This window comes from Lathamus discolor, chromosome 2 (genome assembly GCF_037157495.1).
Source record: "Lathamus discolor isolate bLatDis1 chromosome 2, bLatDis1.hap1, whole genome shotgun sequence".
NCBI classification, from domain to species: Eukaryota; Metazoa; Chordata; class Aves; order Psittaciformes; family Psittacidae; genus Lathamus; species Lathamus discolor.
The window spans coordinates 39,566,902-39,584,520 of record NC_088885.1 but is presented as its reverse complement, the minus strand read 5'-3'; the positions used below and the strand labels follow the sequence as shown (position 1 = coordinate 39,584,520).

Below are 17,619 nucleotides of genomic sequence, written 5' to 3'. Positions count from 1 at the left end.
GGAAAACCACAGAGCTACAAAAAGCAGCAGCAGGAAGACAGGCCAAGCAATCCCTGTCTCCTGAAGAGAACATGAAAAATGAGCATCGTGACCGACCACACACAAACATTCAAGAAGAAGTCTGGTACAGTGGGCTATTTCCCAAAGCATGACACAGTAGTGATAACAAGCACACTACTGACTTCCAACACTTGCTTAGCTGCTGTGCTTCCTTGCCAGGAATAAATGAAAAGTGCTTTCGTGTCTGCCTGGTGCTGGTGTTGGACACAGGGAGAGCTGGAAATAAAGCAGTGAAAGAAAGAACCCAGCCAGAATGGGCCAGGAAAGACCCTACAAGGGGTGATGCTCAATGCTACAGAGGAGAAGTAGCAAGTCCTGGGGCCACACTGGGGTCACCCTGGGAGTCCAGTACCTTGTATCATGATATGCTTTGGATTTGTGATGAAAAGAGTGTTGATACCATAGGGAAGTTTTAGTCATTGCCAAGCAGAACTCACACAGCACCGAGGGCTATTCTGCTTTTCATGCTGTTCCACCAGTGGGCTGGCTGGGACACAAAAAGCTGGAAAGTGTCACAGCCAGGACAGCTGACCCCAAATGATCAAAGGGACTTCCTATACCATAGGTCATGCTCAGCAATAAAAACTAGGGGAAGAAGTGATGTAGGTCTGGATCTACTCACACAAATACTAATTTTGTGTCTTTGGATTTGGGAGTCAGGCATAGCACTGTATTGGGAGCCCAATCAAGTATCTTTACTTAGCAGACACAGAAGGTAAGATTAGCAGTAGTTTCAGGATACCTGTGTTTTACTCTGTACTGTAGGACAGATATGACTTTCCTATAATCCCGAAACATAGCTGCCAGCCCCAGGCAGGTGTGTCAGATATCTTACGTGACTGCAATGGAGCTAAACAGTCACAGCTAAGCAAATGAATTGGATCATGAGTGACTGGCAACGAAATGCAATGTTGAGTTACACAGATTAACACGATCTGTCTTCACATATGACTGAGGAGCTCAAGTCACTATCACTACTACCAAGTGATGCAGCAGAGTACTGAAAATATATCAATATCAACCCAAGCTCAAAAAAAAGGCAAAGCAAATAAGACTTTAGCATTTATCACAAAACAGAGCAAAGAGAAAAATAATAGTTGTTACAGTATTATCCCACTGTTAACTCAGTTCCTAAATACCCTACATAAACTTGATTTTATCTCAGAACATTATAGTAGTCAGAGAAAGGAAAACATATGGAATAGTTTCCATATAAGAAGTAAGTTAGAACTCCTTCAGTGTGTAATGTTGCTTAAGGACAGTCTCAAAGAGACCAATATGGCAGAGGTGGGTTTGTCTGCTGCTCATCACCATTTTCAGTAAAAGATATTATCAAATAGGAGACTCTGAAAACAGAATTGCTTTCTCAGCAAGTGGCAGACCTACACTACTGCTGCCAAAAATGAGGAGGAGGCTAGACTTTTGAATGTGTCCCCATTGAAGCTAGGCTCTGTACACAGAAGGCAAATAGATTAACATTTACTACGTATGAAAAAACACATTTGGTTCATAAGGTCTCCTAAAAAGGAAATATTAGGAACAGTAGGAGGAAGCATCGTATATGCCTGTCCTCTTTTGGTTCTTGCTCAGCATCTTATCCTGGAGACAGGATAAGTGAAATGGACCTTGGTGTAATCTCCTGTAAATATTCCTCTCTTCTTAAAGACATATGTAACACTTCAATGAATCTCTTTTAACTTGTTGGAAATAGCACCTGTCTTCTCTACAAAACTGAAGTCAGCAGCCACCAGTTCTTTTGTCACTGGGAATAACTTTCTTCCCTTGTAGCCTGCTAATCTGATTAGGCAGCCCTTGGCAGCTGTTGTATTCCCAGATAAGTGGTATGGAGACATGTTCAGAAACTCTGATGGAGGGATCATCCATTTTTATAGCCAGTAAAAACACTTCAGGAAAGAAGAGAGGTAAGGAGACAGAGGACAAGCAGATTTGAAGATCATGTAAGTTACTGTCAAATCCATGAAGTCTCTTTTGTAAAAAATATATACATATAAAATATGATTCATGCCAATGTTCTCACATTTTGTAGGCATAGTCAGTAACTTAATCTGCAAACATTCTTGGGGGGATCATATAACTCCTGGATTGATGTGGATACAAGCAGCCCCTTAAACAGGGCAGAGTCTAACTTGAGAATCTGGCCACGCTGCAGAGACACAGCAAAAAACATAAACAATACTGTTAGAACAGAACTGCTTTGTCTCTTCCTTCACGCAATTCCTTTGCAGGACATAAGCAAACCCCTACGTTCCTCTATACATTGCTATTCATAAAGTGAAGAGTTGATAGGCACCAGCCTAAACTGTTTATTGTTCCTTCCTCACAGCGTTTTAAGTGGCTCTCAGTGGTTATTCCAGTTCAGTGTCATTGTTGCTAAGCAGCATCATGAGGACAGGTCTACAGCATCCTTTCAGACTCAAGAAAATGGAAATGCTTTCAATTTTTTCTTTTCTAGTTGTCCAGTGCTTGCTTTCAGCCCTTAAGTATTACTGCAAGTTCGTCCAGAAGAAAAAAAAAGTTAGATCTTCAAAGAGTTCACATACAGTCAGAGAACAATACTTCTGAACAGTGAGTCACTGTCATAGATAGGAACTTTTAATGATGTTATTCTGTTTAGTCCTTACACTACATCCACTGCCACAGCACTTTTATGTGCAAGAACAACAACCACGGACCGCTTCAGTATACTTCTGTTACAAAGTGATATTGCTTATAAGACTCAGAATTATCTCCCTTGCTGAGTGCATTACAATGAATTCTGTTGAAGTTTTTTGTTGGTTTTTTCACCTTTTTTTTTTTTTTGTTAAAAAATCCCTTTTTTGTAAAAAAAAAAAAAAGATTTTAAAAAGTGATTGTATCAGATTTTCATTTTCCTCTTTTTATGTGGTTTATTCAGCTTGCTGAATACCAATTGCAGATTGGTATCTCATAAAAATTTCAAAGCTCTTCAAATTGTGGGGAAATAAAACAACACTGACTAACCAAACTTAATTTGAGTGAAGAGAAGAGGAGGAAGGCATTATGACAGTTACTATTCACTGTCGTATTTTGAGTATCTAAAATGAAGAAAACATTCCTTGCAAGTTCCAAGTAAAGGAAACAACACATTCAAATATAATAGAAGAACCATATAAAACATGTAGAAAAATATGTATTTTTATGTTATGAGAATAGACCTCAAAATCTACAAATCTCTCTCTATAAGAGAAAACATTTCAACTTCTTTCACAAATATTCTCTCTAGATGGAGAAAAGAAAGGAGCAGATCTCTGCTGCATGATGTTTTTCATCTTTGGAAACTTTAAAAACTTTGAGCAATGTATACAAGTGTTTCACTTCTGGTTAAACTCTTCTTTGTCTCTGCATATAAGCAGAAAAGTCTATGAGTCCAGATTTTTGCAGTTGATCATCGTGGTCATTCTAGCTGTCTCTAGTTGATAAAGTTACATCACAGAGCACTTTTCACAGCCTCCAACATGCATTTTGTCACTGTTCAGAACAGTTCTATAGGCAGGAAAAAATTTCATACTCTGCTTTCTTAACTCATGTTTAAGCAACGATCTGAACAGATATCACTGTAAATAGTAGCTGCATGTTGCAATACTCAGTGGCTAACATCAACCTCTTATCTAGAACAAGTGAAAATTGTTGATACAGAAAAGATGGTTCTTTATAAGATTCACTATAAATTCATCACTCTAAGAATGAATTTGGGCCATTATCTCAAAGTGTTGTGAATCTACAAAGTTCAGAAAGTACATCTTGGATGAGCTACAGCAAGAAAGGTGTCTCTGGTGGCTTTTTCCTGAAATTTTAATAGCTTTTTCATTATATACTTCATAAAAGTATTTTGGAACATCCTTTGCTATCAAGACCAAAGTTTTAAAATTCCTAACATAACCACAGGGACTTGCACCTGCCATTGAGGGACCAGAGTCTGAAAACATCAAAAATAAAGAATTGGAAATCTCAGCTTGTGTTTCTTTTGGGGTAATATTCATACAAAGCTGAACTTTAAAATACCAATCTCATTTGCAACAAATTCCCATGACTGTTTTGACAGAAGTAGGAAGCCAATATTATGTACTGTAACTGGCAATTTATAAGAGATCTATCTGGAAAATTTTGCCCATATCTTTCCTGCTTATCTTGTGCGCAAAGTAAAGTGTAATTTCTTGGGTTTGATGAAATCTCATCAGTGTTATTTCCCAGTGCCTGAGCAGTGCTTAACGATACCCTAAAAGGGAAACTACTCTTTAGCAGAAGTAACAAAGCAAAGCAGCTCACATAAATTAATGATCCATTCTCCCAATAGTCCTTGACATTGGAAATATTAACTTTGTTTTATTGATCAGAAATACAGAGAAGTGGGATAAAATGACTTGCTGCAGCCATGCAGAAAATTTGTAGTAGGCCCAGGAATGAAATGCATCTCCTAAATTTCACTTTGGGGGCTTACATTTCAGTACCTCTGGTGATAAATGTGGAAAGAGGAAAGATATCTATCCTATTCTGTCAGTTTCTCTTAATCATTTTTGTCCAAGTAAGTATTAGTAATGAGCAACATCAGTGCTTTCAGGAGCAGCTCTTTCCTTATGGTTATTAGGATCCAACCCCATCAAACTTTATTTTTTTTTGGCAAAATTTTTCTGAGTCTTATTTCCCTTATGCAGTAAGTGAGAATAGTGCAAATATTTGCACCAATACCGGCACAACACCACATGGGAAGAAGATGGTTATCATACCTAAACTGTACCAGTAGGAATTTCTACTTGCCAAAAAACATTAAAGCCTGCTGGCTTTATTACAATCTATCTACGCTGGCTCTGTCCCACTCAGTTCTTTCTTTTACAGTAACCGTATTTTACAACTATTAATAAACAAATCCCACTGAATTAAATAAGATATTATTTAATTATACATGGCTGGACAGGAAGTTTTACCGATGCACAAGTTCTTACTTAGTACTCAAACAATTACTTCATAGAATATTTTTGCTAGGATTTCAGAAAGCTTCTTAGAAGAATATTAATTTCAACATTTCTTTAGCAAGACATGTATTCTATTTCTGTTCTGAAGGAGAGACAAAGGAATGAAAGCAATGCTTCTATTCATTCTAACAGAATACAGACTTACAGACAGTTTACCCATAGCAGAAACATACCTGTTGTAGGCAATGTCGTAGGCTCTGCTGGTAAAAACTCCTGGGATGGTAAGCACTCCCTGGAAAATGTGAGGTCATCAAGTGCTATGCCATCTTTGGGACCTGTTCCAGCTATCCCTTCAAAGACAACTTGGAAATCTTCATCGCTATCTCCAGCCAGGATCAATGCCTTGCGCTGCCAGAAATTACCCTGATTTCCAGTCAGATTAAGGAGAATTTTTTCATGTTTTACCACAGTCCTCTGGTAGACAATCAATGATCCAATGTGAGCTCCATACATATGGTAATAGAAGAGTATCTGTAAGCAGGAACAACAGCATCAAGTACAGAATAGGTGACTTCAGACACATTCTGCTGTTGTGTTTACCGTAATTAAATCGAGCGACATTAGTAGCATTCAAAATAGCCCCTAATTTGATGGATTCAAAAATTATTTCATTGAGACACACACAAGACTTACTAGTGACAATTTTTGAAGTAAGCCAAACTTTGAAGCCAGCATTACAATACTGTGACAGATGATATTTCATCCCTTTGAATAACCCTTGCATATAAGTGGAAAAGAATGAAAATACTTCACAAGGAAACAGGGGAATGGAGCAGTGTTGTTTACAATATCATAGAATCACAGAATGGTTTGGGTTTGAAGGGACCTTAAAAATCATCTCATTCCAACCCCTCCACCACTGGCAGGGAGATCTTCCACTAGATCAGGTTGCTTAGTTTACTGAACACTTTTCTGGTTATAAATGTGTTTGGGCTAGATTATAGAATGTCTAAATAGAAAATAATCTTCTCTCATCTAATATGGGAGCAAAACCTCTATATGGACTACAGAAACGCAAAACAATAACTAAAATAAGGCATAAGAAGACCTTGGGTTAGAAGCACTGATTTATGTAGTAAAAATAGGTAAAACAAATTATGAAATATAAAGTAAGGTCAAGTACAACTTAAAATAAACACTGTGAAGAGTAGCCAACATTAAGTATCAGTTATTTTCACAGTATCTCAATTACATCAAACAATTTTAGATATTAGTGTTACAATACTGGTCTTCTGTTCTATTTCATCATTTCTAGATGCATCTTACAGCAATAATGCTATGTACAAAAAAAAAAAAAAAAGCTATGTCCAGATTTAATTTTAAGTGTTAAGTTTATCCTCTTGATTATCCACTTGAGATAGCTACTTGATAGATGCATAAAGGTGAACTTGCAAAATGAGACCTCTGAGGACAAAAATATAATTTAAAATAATTACATATTCTACTTTATAGGCAGGAAGTCAATAAATTTTACATCTTCTATAAATATAAAGATGATGATATCATCTCTCAGGCAAGTTACTAGAACAGCATCTCCAATCAATAGATGAAGTAAGAATTCCAAGTGTGGCATCAGTAGTGGAGATGCTCTCATGCTGGATAGCCAAGTGACTACTCTAAGGCCAGATCATTAGAAAGCTTTTGAGCTTACTTAACTGAGTAAATTTAGATAGCCAAACAACATTCATGTTGCCAAGTTAGGCAGACCATCATTAATAGCAAAATAATTAACAAAGTAAAAAGCCTAACCTCTTTATCCTAGGTTCTATGCTGACATGCAACTTCAACCACACTGCATTTGTTCACCTTTTCTTTCATATTTAATCACTCACAGAGTGGTATAAAGTAGTTTTAGGGGTCATCTGATCAGTTAGGATGAGTGTTTCATAAGGCATATTCTAAATCAGACACCACATTCACTATCAACTTCATCTGAATCTATCAGAGCACTTATTTACTTGCAGAAATCATTCTTCTGCAACAAAATACATGTTTTCATAAGAAAATATTCCAAGAAAATATGATCAGGCTGACTCTTCTGCAACATGCTTGCTTTTGTCTCAAGAAATATTTCAATGATCATCTTTGTTCATTTTAGGAGTATTATCTTGGTCTAATGTAGAACTCAAATTCTGCATTTCTACTAGTACCACACCCCCACATACCTTGCAGTTTTTATTCCTTCTGCTTAATACAGGACTAGAAATTCTAGCTTTCTGTCCTGACAGCTGAAAAAATGAACTCTTTATAAAAATATAATGACCAGATGGCTCTTGCAATGTACGATCAGTAGCTGGTCCAGTGCCCGTTTTTGTAGTACTGCTAGTTCTGAGGTTCCAGTCAAAATCATCACTTTCATCTTGCTTCCATCCACAAAGATCAAACTCAAAATTGCAATGCCCAATAGATGTACCTGAAAGAGATTTGCACACATATGAACAGAGATTTGTTTTCAAGAAGTTAATTAGGTACATATATTACAACCTTGTACTCAAATCCATGAAAAAAAGCTTCAATATAAAAAAAAAATAAATGCATGTATCATATTAACCAGCATTTATGCTGTTCTAGGATATAATAATAGATATAATACCTATTATACAATATCACAGGCATATTAGGTATATATCTAATTTTATATATATCTAATAATAGATACAGGAAAACTGCGTATATGTGAGGTATGTCTCAGGCTCTCGTTATCGTCAGAGTTCTTGGTGTAAAAGTAACCAAATATAGCAATCTATTTTAGATCAAGCTGAACGGCTCTTTATGGTCTAATAAACAGAGGTCAATTGGTACCTTCCATAGGATATCCAAGAAATCTGCAAAAAACTAGCTTCTTTTTGGAGGAACAGGTTAAGGTCATGTGAAAATGATAACAAATGTCTGTGTTTAGGGAACAGAAACCCCTTCAAATTATTTTGAGTATCATAAAGACACATACAGTTAATATAACTGCAGGTGTGCCAACTTTGACCTGAATAACACCCATAGTTTACTTTTGCGGATTTCCAGAAGAGCTCACACATGTATTTTCTTAACCAATATACAAGCACAGATGATTGTATTTAATGCCTAGAAAAACAGAAAACTACCATAATTTAGGTTGATTTTTATATGAAACCATGTGCATGCTCTTTAATGATTTCCAATCTTGAATGTCAAAACAGCCATCATGGTGAGTCAACTGTCCATATAAATTAAGGTTTAGTCAATTGCCCCACTCCAGAAGGTGTTTATATTTTTCCTCAACGCATTTATAAATTCATTCTAATGATTACCAAGTAAGACTAAACTTGCTGAAATAAACTGGAATTTCAGCAGAGCCTTCAAGAGACTTTTAACTGTGCCCTGAATATTCTCACTATTTGTTATGCTATTGCTGGAAAGGAAAGTGTTTTGGAGATAAATTTGGAAACCATACGGATAGTTTTGTCTGATAATATAAGGAATTACAAAAATTGTAAAATGTTAACTGAACCTCTTCTGATAAACTCTGATAAAGTTCAGCCAATTAGAAGAAGCTTTTATGTAACTTGCAGTTGGTCAGAAAATTTAGTAATGAGAACAAAAATCCATGCAGTCTACCCATGGACCAAAGCAATTCAGACAGACTACATCTAAAATTTCAGGCTGAAATCAGATGCAAGATTTCCTCCTTGTATTTTTCTTTATGGAGGTTGTAAGTGTAAAAAAGAAGCTAGAAACTTTTGCTTAAAAATAGCGACTGTTTAGCAAAAATAGCTTCACTTTTACCCTTGTCCGCAAATACGATGCCATATGAAATAAGAATTAAAAATACCCTAATCTTATGTGCTAAATATCTTCATCGTTTATGTAAAACACAGATTATAGTTGACCTCAGCTGAATGTAACTTTCCATAAAATTTGTCACTCAACTTTTGCCATATGATCATTTAATTACTTAATATTTCATGATCCCTGTTAAAGAAACTCCTTCCATTACTTACAAATTATATATCAAGTTAATAAAATTCATGCATGCAACTGAGCATTTTATTTTAAAGGAATGTTTTCAAGAATCAAGTCCTTAAGGCACAAGCACAGAACATCCCAAATAGTGTTTTATAGATTGCGTGCTACCTATCTGAATTTATATGTCCTTGTAGGATCTCTATAGTCAACAAAGAAAAATACTCATATCTATAGGACTATTTATCTAATCTAACTCAAACAACCCATTTTAAATTACATGTACTTTCATCAGCGAGTTACTCCATTGATTAAAAAGAGAATTTATGGCCGTATGCAAAGAGCTGTGGTCAATGGCTCAATGTCCAGTTGGAGACCAGTAACGAGTGGTGTCCCTCAGGGATTGGTGTTGGGACCAATTTTGTTCACCATCTTTGTCTGTGACATGGACAGTGCACCCTCAGCAAGTTTGCCGATGACACCAAGCTGTGTGGTTCTGTTGATACGCTGGAGGGAAGGGATGCCATCCAGAGGGACCTCTACATCCTTGTGAGATGGGCTGATGCCAGCCTTATGAAGCTTAACCATGCCAAGTGCAAGGTCCTACATGTGGGTCGAAGCAATCCCACGCACAGCTACAGGTTGGGCAGAGAAGAGATTCAGAGCAGCCCTGTGAAGAAGAACTTGGGGTGTTGGCTGATGAGAAACTTAACATGAGCCAGCTTCAGTGTGTGCTCAGAGCTCAGAAAGCCAACCATATCTCGGGCTGCACCAAAAGAAGCGTGACCAGCAGGTCAAAGGAGGTGATCCTGCCCCTCTACTCTGCTCTCGCGAGACCTCACTTGGAGTATTGTGTGTAGTTCTGGTGCCCTCAACATAAAAAGGACATGGAACTGTTGGAACAAGTCCAGAGGAGGGCCACGAGGATGATCAGGGGACTGGAGCACCTCCCGTATGAAGACAGGCTGAGAAAGTTGGGGCTGTTCAGCCTGGAGAAGAGAAGGCTGCGTGGAGACCTCATAGCAGCCTTCCAGTATCTGAAGGGGGCTTATAGGGATGCTGGGGAGGGACTCTTCATCAGGGACTGTAGTGATTGCACAAGGGGTAACTGGTTCAAGCTTAAACAGGGGAAGTTTAGATAGGATATAAGGAGGAAGTTCTTTACTGTAAGGGTGGCAAGGCACTGGAATGGGTTGCCCAAGGAAGCTGTGAATACTCCATCCCTGGCGGTGTTCAAGGCCAGGTTGGACAAAGCCTTGCGTGACATGGCTTAGTGTGAGGTGTCCCTGTCCATGGTGGGTGGCTTGGAACTAGATGATCTTAAGGTCCTCTCCAACCCTATTTTATGATTCTATGATTCCATGAACTTAGGCAGCCTGCTTAGAAGCTTGAGTTACAACAGATGACTGTGCACTTGCGTGTTTAATCTTAGGTAGTAGACACTTCTGTGAAGAACTATGAACTCTTAGTGAAGAACAAAAGGAAAGGTAATGCTTTTGTCTTTGGAGCAGTGACAAGGGGCTGGTGAGTTAGTCTGCTTTATGAAAGTTTATTAATTTAAGAAAAACAGTTATCAGTAGGCATATTGATCACAAAAGGTGTAATGAATCTTCGTAATAAACTAAGTAATTAAATAAAACAAAATTTAAACTATTTTAAGTAATTTCCAACAACTGTACCTAGATGAACAAGTACAGAGCTATAAGTGCAGATATGTAGAGCAATACACTTGATGTTGAAAACCAGAATACATTTAGGGAGGATAGTGAAGGAATAAGGACTGAAGGGCTATAGACTGGTCTTGCAGGCTGAATGACCACTAATGGTTAAAATCCATTTGATGCCTTTCTGGAGCTCGTTCTTTTATTTTATAATGAAAAAAATCCTAGTTCATAGGCTTGAGCACACTCTGCAATACAAACTAAATTGTAATAAATAAGGATAACTGAGACATTTGCTTCACAAGCACACTTATGACCTAAATCAAACATTAACCAAGCTTAGACAAAACCAGATGTCTAAAAAGTAGAGCCATCTGCACTGACATTAATCCATACTTCAGGTTGGAATAACGCTACTGCCCCCATAGCCTTTTTTCACAAAATTTAATTTACTAGGTCTCATAAAATACCATTTCTTCTTCAGGGAGGCATGCCCAACTCAATCCAACCAGAGCTGCCTCAGAGACCTTCCTCTTATACTCTAGTAACTTCAAGCAGCATAAGGTAAACCCTGACAGTTTTCGAACAAAGCTGAAGGAGTGTTATCACCCAAAGCCTCTCCAGCACTGTTGTGAGTTATTTTGTTTTCATATACTCGTAGTAAGAAAGTAGTATTAGCGACATTGTAGTTAAAGAAAACTCTGAGATTGGATCACTCAGTATCTAATGGGATAATTTCTGAGCACTTGACAAAACAATATATCTGTTAACATGTGTACTTCACTTATGTTATGGCACTGACATCGTGTAACTAGCTAAAAAGAGCCATCAACGAAGTAAACAAAGCCAAGGCACAGATCTCTCAATAGTAATTTAACAGATTTATGAGGCATGGTTTATATCTCAGCAGAACTAGCTTTGTCTAGACACTACTAATTAGACTTGGAGAATATCATTATGTGGTACAGTCCTGTGTACATTCTGGAGTTTTGGGAATATAATAGATTAGGGTCTAGTTTCTTTCAACATGGTGCAGAAAATTTTCGCAACTAAGGTACAGTGTGTCTTCATGCACATAGCAAACTACGTTGACAGTTAAAGCAAGTAATCCAAGAAGGCCTACTGCTAAAAGCTACTTTATAGATGTTTGGAAGCTGCACAGTTTTCAAGTTTTTTCTAAACACAGTCACTGTGCCTGGGGAAAACTGCCTTTTTTTCCTTTCCTGTCCTTTAATCTACTACTATGCTTTTCGCTACTAAAGCTTTTGCCAGGCTTCCTAGTTTGAGGTTTTCAAGATACTGCTCTACGGTTCAGCAGTGAGGAAACTTCTCTGATGGCTACAAAGAATGAAAAAGAACTCCACAGAGTGGAAATACGCTTTTCCTATCACTACATCCTCTTTGAAGGCAGCCTGCTTCACAATAAAGGTGGGAAAACAGAACAAGCATTTCCCCGTTAGGTATATTTTCAGCAAGTGCTGTATTATATATTTCTAGTTTATTAAATATATGACAGAGGAAGCACCAAGAAAAGAAACCAGCACATAGTGGAAATTTAAAACAGCACAGTTATTTTAAAATGCAAAAAATAAAAGGAAAAAAAAAAAAGAAAGGAAAACAAACAGTCTAATTCCTAACATCATTACTGAAAATGTTGTCAAAGAAAACGCTCCCGGACCTTACAAAGAAAGTCATAATTGTTCACTAAGCATTTTTACAGCACAAGTACACACTATGAAATGAAATAAATTTTTTATCTGAGGCAAAATCCATGCTGATGTAGAAGTTTCATCCCAGTCATCCTGCGCTCTTAAGGCTCTGCAATACCTCACTGTGATACTTTCTGTTAAAATGCAGTCAGGTTTTTTCTTTTTTTTTTTTTTATTACTTCTTAACTTTTTTAAACTTATAAATAGCAATAGAAAAAGCACTTTACAGGAAGGAATTTTCTTTGTGAGACTGTTTCAGTTCACCTCTTTTCTAGCAGGCAATCAAAATTAAATACCTCAGGTGGTTGCAAAACTAAATCCCATCACCCTGTTTGAACCATCTTGCCCCTAATGCTTCAGTCTGTATTGGCTAACGGTGTTTCACAGGAGATACATACAACCCAGAAAACTCAGAAGGTCACGGGTAAGCAATTTCTAAATATTTCAGAAAATAGAAGCCAAGATATGGCAGCATTTTTCAGAGTAATCCCAACCTGATACACTCCTTAGTTTTAGTTGCAGAAGATCTAAATCAGTCGCCATACAGCTTAGTGAAATGCTGTTCCTGGTTTGGAAATCACTGAGAAGTTTAACAGTATGAAAGTAATTTGTAAAACACAGTCCACCTTTGCTGTATACCTTAACTCCATAGGATGTTAGCATAATTTTGCTTCATATAATTTTGTTTACGAAGAACATAATAAACTATATTCATAATCTCAATAAAAATGAGGCAACTGTTCATACAATAAAACAATGTGGTTTTGATTGTGTGAGCATTTCTCACGACTGTGTAGGAAAAAGAGTTAGTGCTATATATTGTGATCCATTTCCCCAGAGAACATATTTGATATGGGTTCATTCTTTGAATCCAATACTAGAGATGCTGTTTCTTGATATCTCTTGTAAAATCAAAACTGTACAGTATTTAAATTAAAATTATTTGCTATGAGACCTGACAAGCCTTGAAATATCAAAGGAGGTAGGTCCCTCATATCCCAAAGGGTATTACACTTGAAGTACTTTTTCAGACTTAATACATTCTTTTCATAGGGAAACCAGATTTCAATTCTGCTTTTAAAGAGACCCACCTTCTGAGTTGTTTTAAGAAATTCACTAACAGCTTTTCAGCTTCTATTTTATGATTTGAAAATAAATAATAATAATTTAAAGTCCTTAAAAGCCAAGGAATAGAATTCAATTATTATTTTCTTGTTTGCTGTCTTAGCTGATGAGCTGCAAAATATATTCAAGTAATAAAAATTCAGTTATTTATGATAATTATAATACAAAATACCATACTTACTACAAATAGTAGGGCTCTCATCTGAGTTATCTACACAGTCATTTACAAAATCACACAGATTATCCTTTGGGATGCAGTACTTGTTGGCACATGTGAATTCCTCTGATGTGCAAAGTCTGTCTGGGATGAGCAGAGGGGAACAATCTTCAAAGGTAATATCATCTATTGCCACGTCTCCCATGTAACTGACACCACGATTTGCTCTGAAAACAATCTAATAAAAATTACAGAGTTATTACAGTAAGACACTATAAAGACTTAAAAGCTTACGTATGCAACAATTAAAGAACAGAGACAGTGGTGGTCCTTACAAATCTATAAATATAACATATAGTGGTCACATCATGCTCAAGACTCTTTTTTTCAAAAACCAGAGGTAGTACTACTACACACTAAGAAGAAGGAAGTGGAATAGATTAACCTACATTGGATTCAAGGATAAAAGGGATTCTCTGTCTTAAAAATGTGTATCAGTCTGAGACTGAAGGGGAGTAAGAAATCTCTAAAACCTCGCATCCAGCTCAGATATCTTTTTGGCTGTCTGATTGGTTAAGTTTTGCTATTCAGAAAGAGAATATGTGTAGGGGACAAAAAAAAATAAAAAATAAGAGGTGAAGAAGGCATAACATAAAAGTATATAAAGGCAGTTGTTTAGGAATCACAACATAAGAATACACACCTGAAAATTAGAACGAATTCCTAAGAACACTTCTGCTCTGTTCCACTGGGGACCTTGGCTGCCACTTTGAGTCCACAGTTTAGAAGTCCTGTTACTAGTTTTACAGAGTACCTAAAAAGGAAATAATTGTAGGTCACAAAAAGTCCTCCTATTACCGACACACTTCAGGTCCCTTCATTGTATACAAGAGTCTGAGAGTATCTTGTACCACCATTAAATATCATAGAATACCTGGAGTTGGAAAGGGCCACTGAGTCCAACTCCCTGATACTTGCAGGACCACCTAAATCATACGACTAAGAGTATCATCCAGATGCTCCTTGAACTCTGACAGGCTCCCCACTTCACAGGGAAGCCTGTTCCATTATCTGACCACCCTCTCAGTGAAGAAACTTTCTTAACATCCAAAGTGATTTACCAGTGCCAGAATATTCCAAGAAAAAAAAAATGTTTTAAGATTTTCTGAACTCCTCGCAAGCATACTCAGTCCAGAGCCTTAACTGGACTAACTTAACCTATTAATTTACCACAAGTGGTTAGCCACAGATAAAAATTACTCATTAATAAGTAGGGATCCATTTGTAAAACATGGAAACAGTATCAACAACAAGAGTTACCGAAAAATATATTAGTTCATGCATCCATTAGATTGCTCCATTCTGGGATAGATTTTATTGTTCTGATTCCTAGGAAAAGTCTTTTCTTCTACAAATAAAAACTTTTTTTTTTTTTTTTTCTTTTAAAGACCGGTTTTCATCTGTTTGAGCAATGGAAGACTCGCAAAAACCCTCACCCCTATAAATAGCCATTTAACTAGAGAAAGCTGCCACTTTCCAACATGAGCATAAAGTCCTAAACATGCTTTGCTCCAACCTCTTGGGCATCCAAATTCAACTGAGCTAACAATAACAACAATCTGGGTGTTTGATGAAGTGTGCCAAGCTGTGTCTCCAGCCAGTACTCACAGAGCTAAGCATCAGTTCACTAGTTGCCTGAACCATTTCTGCTTTCAAGGATTTATTGCTATCCTGTGTAATCTTCTTAGGGCAATCCAGACATTTTTCATCTCAATGAAAAAGAAACAAACAGATTTTTTTGAAAATTTATGCAGTCCTGAGAGTGTCTTTGATGTTGCATAACAGGTAAATTCTGCCAAGCAAAGAGCAGTTCCTCACACTGAAGAGCTTTCATCCAGGGAAACAGAAGAAACGGTTGTAATACATTAAATTGAATAGAAAACTGAGTGACATCTGACTTTATAGTCAGAACTGCCCACGGAAGACGTGAATTTTAAGGGAAAAAAAAAATTGAGACAAGAAAAGGATTATTTGAGAGAGTAAAGTTTGCTGAATAAGAAAAAGTTTTTCTTACCTACAAACTATTTATTTATATGAATATAGATATGTGTGACTATATAGAAACACATTTTATTGCACACTGTAAATTACCTTCTAAATTATAAACACAAGTCCTTCACCAGAAATTTTTTTATTGCATCATGCCAAAAGTTATAATTCAATTATACAGTTAAATATGGCCATAAATTTGTGTGCTATTAAGATCCAAGGCTTCCCTGTACCTTACTGCACTTTGAACCCCTACGCATTTTAATTATGTTGCAAGTAATTGAAAAAGCACATCTAGCACTTTAATAGAGCTACCCTTGCCAAATCAGAGGGCAGAAACCAGGCAAAAATGATTCCAACAAATATTCAATCTGATTTTGTGTAATAAAGTGGCAGCTTTAATGTTTACATTTAATATCTTTGAATGTTTAAGCATGTAATCGAAAAATAGGAAAACAGCCACTCTTGTTAACAACAGGTTAAGTCTTCAGCATGTCCTATATTAATAGGGCAATGGGAGAATGGCTTTAAACTGACAGAGAGTAGATTTAGATTAGATATCAGGAAGAAATTCTTCACTGTGAGGGTAGTGAGACACCAAAACAAGTTGCCCAGAGGAGCTGCGGCTGTCTCATTCCTGGCAGTATTCAAGGCCAGGGAAGATGGCTTTGTGCAACCTTTGTCCCTGCCCATGGCAGGGGATTTGGAACTAGGTGATCTTTAAGGTCCCTTCCAACTCAACCAATTCTATGATTCCATATGACATTTGACAGCATAGATACAGACTAAAATGCAAGAATCCAATGGATTAAATAAAAATGCGGTAGTTTTAGGGTAAGAGATAGATAAAAGGTCATTCATGATTTTAAGCACAGAAAAGGGTCATATTCATGTAATACTTAGAACCTTCTGAAGAAAATAATGAGAAATAGCTTAAATAATTTTATATTCTGAGTGATTCCTATATTCATTATTCATTGCATAATTAAGCAAATGAAACCAAGTAATTATTGACAACAGTTAAAATGTAAAGTTTGTGTTATTTTCCTTTGGTACATCTTAAAATTAATTAACTTATGGCAGGGGAAATCAATTAAGGAGTAAATGGAAACTAGCTGCTGAAACTGAAAAAAACTCACCACCATATAACACTTGCCTTTTTTGGTAGTAATACTAGATGTGGCTCCATGGAATTTGCTGTTCTACAGAACACTCTGTGGACCTTATTCCAACTAATATGGGTTCTCACACTGTGAAGAAGCCCTGGACACCAGAGTAAATGCAAAGCCTCAAAGCAAACTGATCTGTCCCGAGGCTTAAAACCGAGAACCAACCAGCATTATACTATGATTTTTCCACTAATTCTGATAAATTAAAATTTGACTACCTGCCAAGCACCCTTGCAAGATCCTTACTTACTTGGGAATAATTCAGAGGTACTTTTAAAAATTGTTTAAAAATAATTCAAGTAAACACAGAACATGCTTCCTCTGAACATCTGGCAAGACACACACATGGAGCGAAGAACAGCACATCTGATTTCAGTTCTAATGTTAACAAACATTTTAATTTCATCTTCAGAAAAGCTTAATTCTGCCAGCTTTTTCTTCTGTTATTCAGAGTAACTGAACTAGAGAGAATTTATTCATACAACCTAATCTGCATGCACTGGCCACACCCAATTTGATATTGAGTGCACAGGTGACTGGGTAATTTATCCTGGGTGTTTTTTCAATCCAATTCTGATGCTGTAAGTTATAGTGTAACATTCATGGAAAAACCCATTATAAGGACTCAGATGTGTGGCAAAAAATGTTGAGAACAGTGTTGCTGCTTTATTAACATTTTGCAGTGACTTATTTGATCTACAAGCCTCTAAACAAGTTACATTTTCTTTACAGAACCGCTTTTAA

At 36.7% G+C, this 17,619-nt stretch overlaps 1 protein-coding gene across 1 annotated transcript in view; it reads right to left on the bottom strand.

Annotated features, from left to right (window-relative positions):
- The window catches only part of MALRD1 (MAM and LDL receptor class A domain containing 1), a 253,534-nt gene that overhangs the window by 143,157 nt on the left and 92,758 nt on the right, over nucleotides 1-17,619 (bottom strand). The window contains exons 23-26 of the mRNA XM_065666535.1: nucleotides 14,361-14,471; nucleotides 13,682-13,895; nucleotides 7,235-7,482; nucleotides 5,243-5,540 (exon numbers count right to left, since the gene is read on the bottom strand). Coding sequence (XP_065522607.1) covers nucleotides 5,243-5,540; nucleotides 7,235-7,482; nucleotides 13,682-13,895; nucleotides 14,361-14,471 — 871 coding nt within the window. The remainder of the gene's footprint in view (nucleotides 1-5,242; nucleotides 5,541-7,234; nucleotides 7,483-13,681; nucleotides 13,896-14,360; nucleotides 14,472-17,619) is intronic.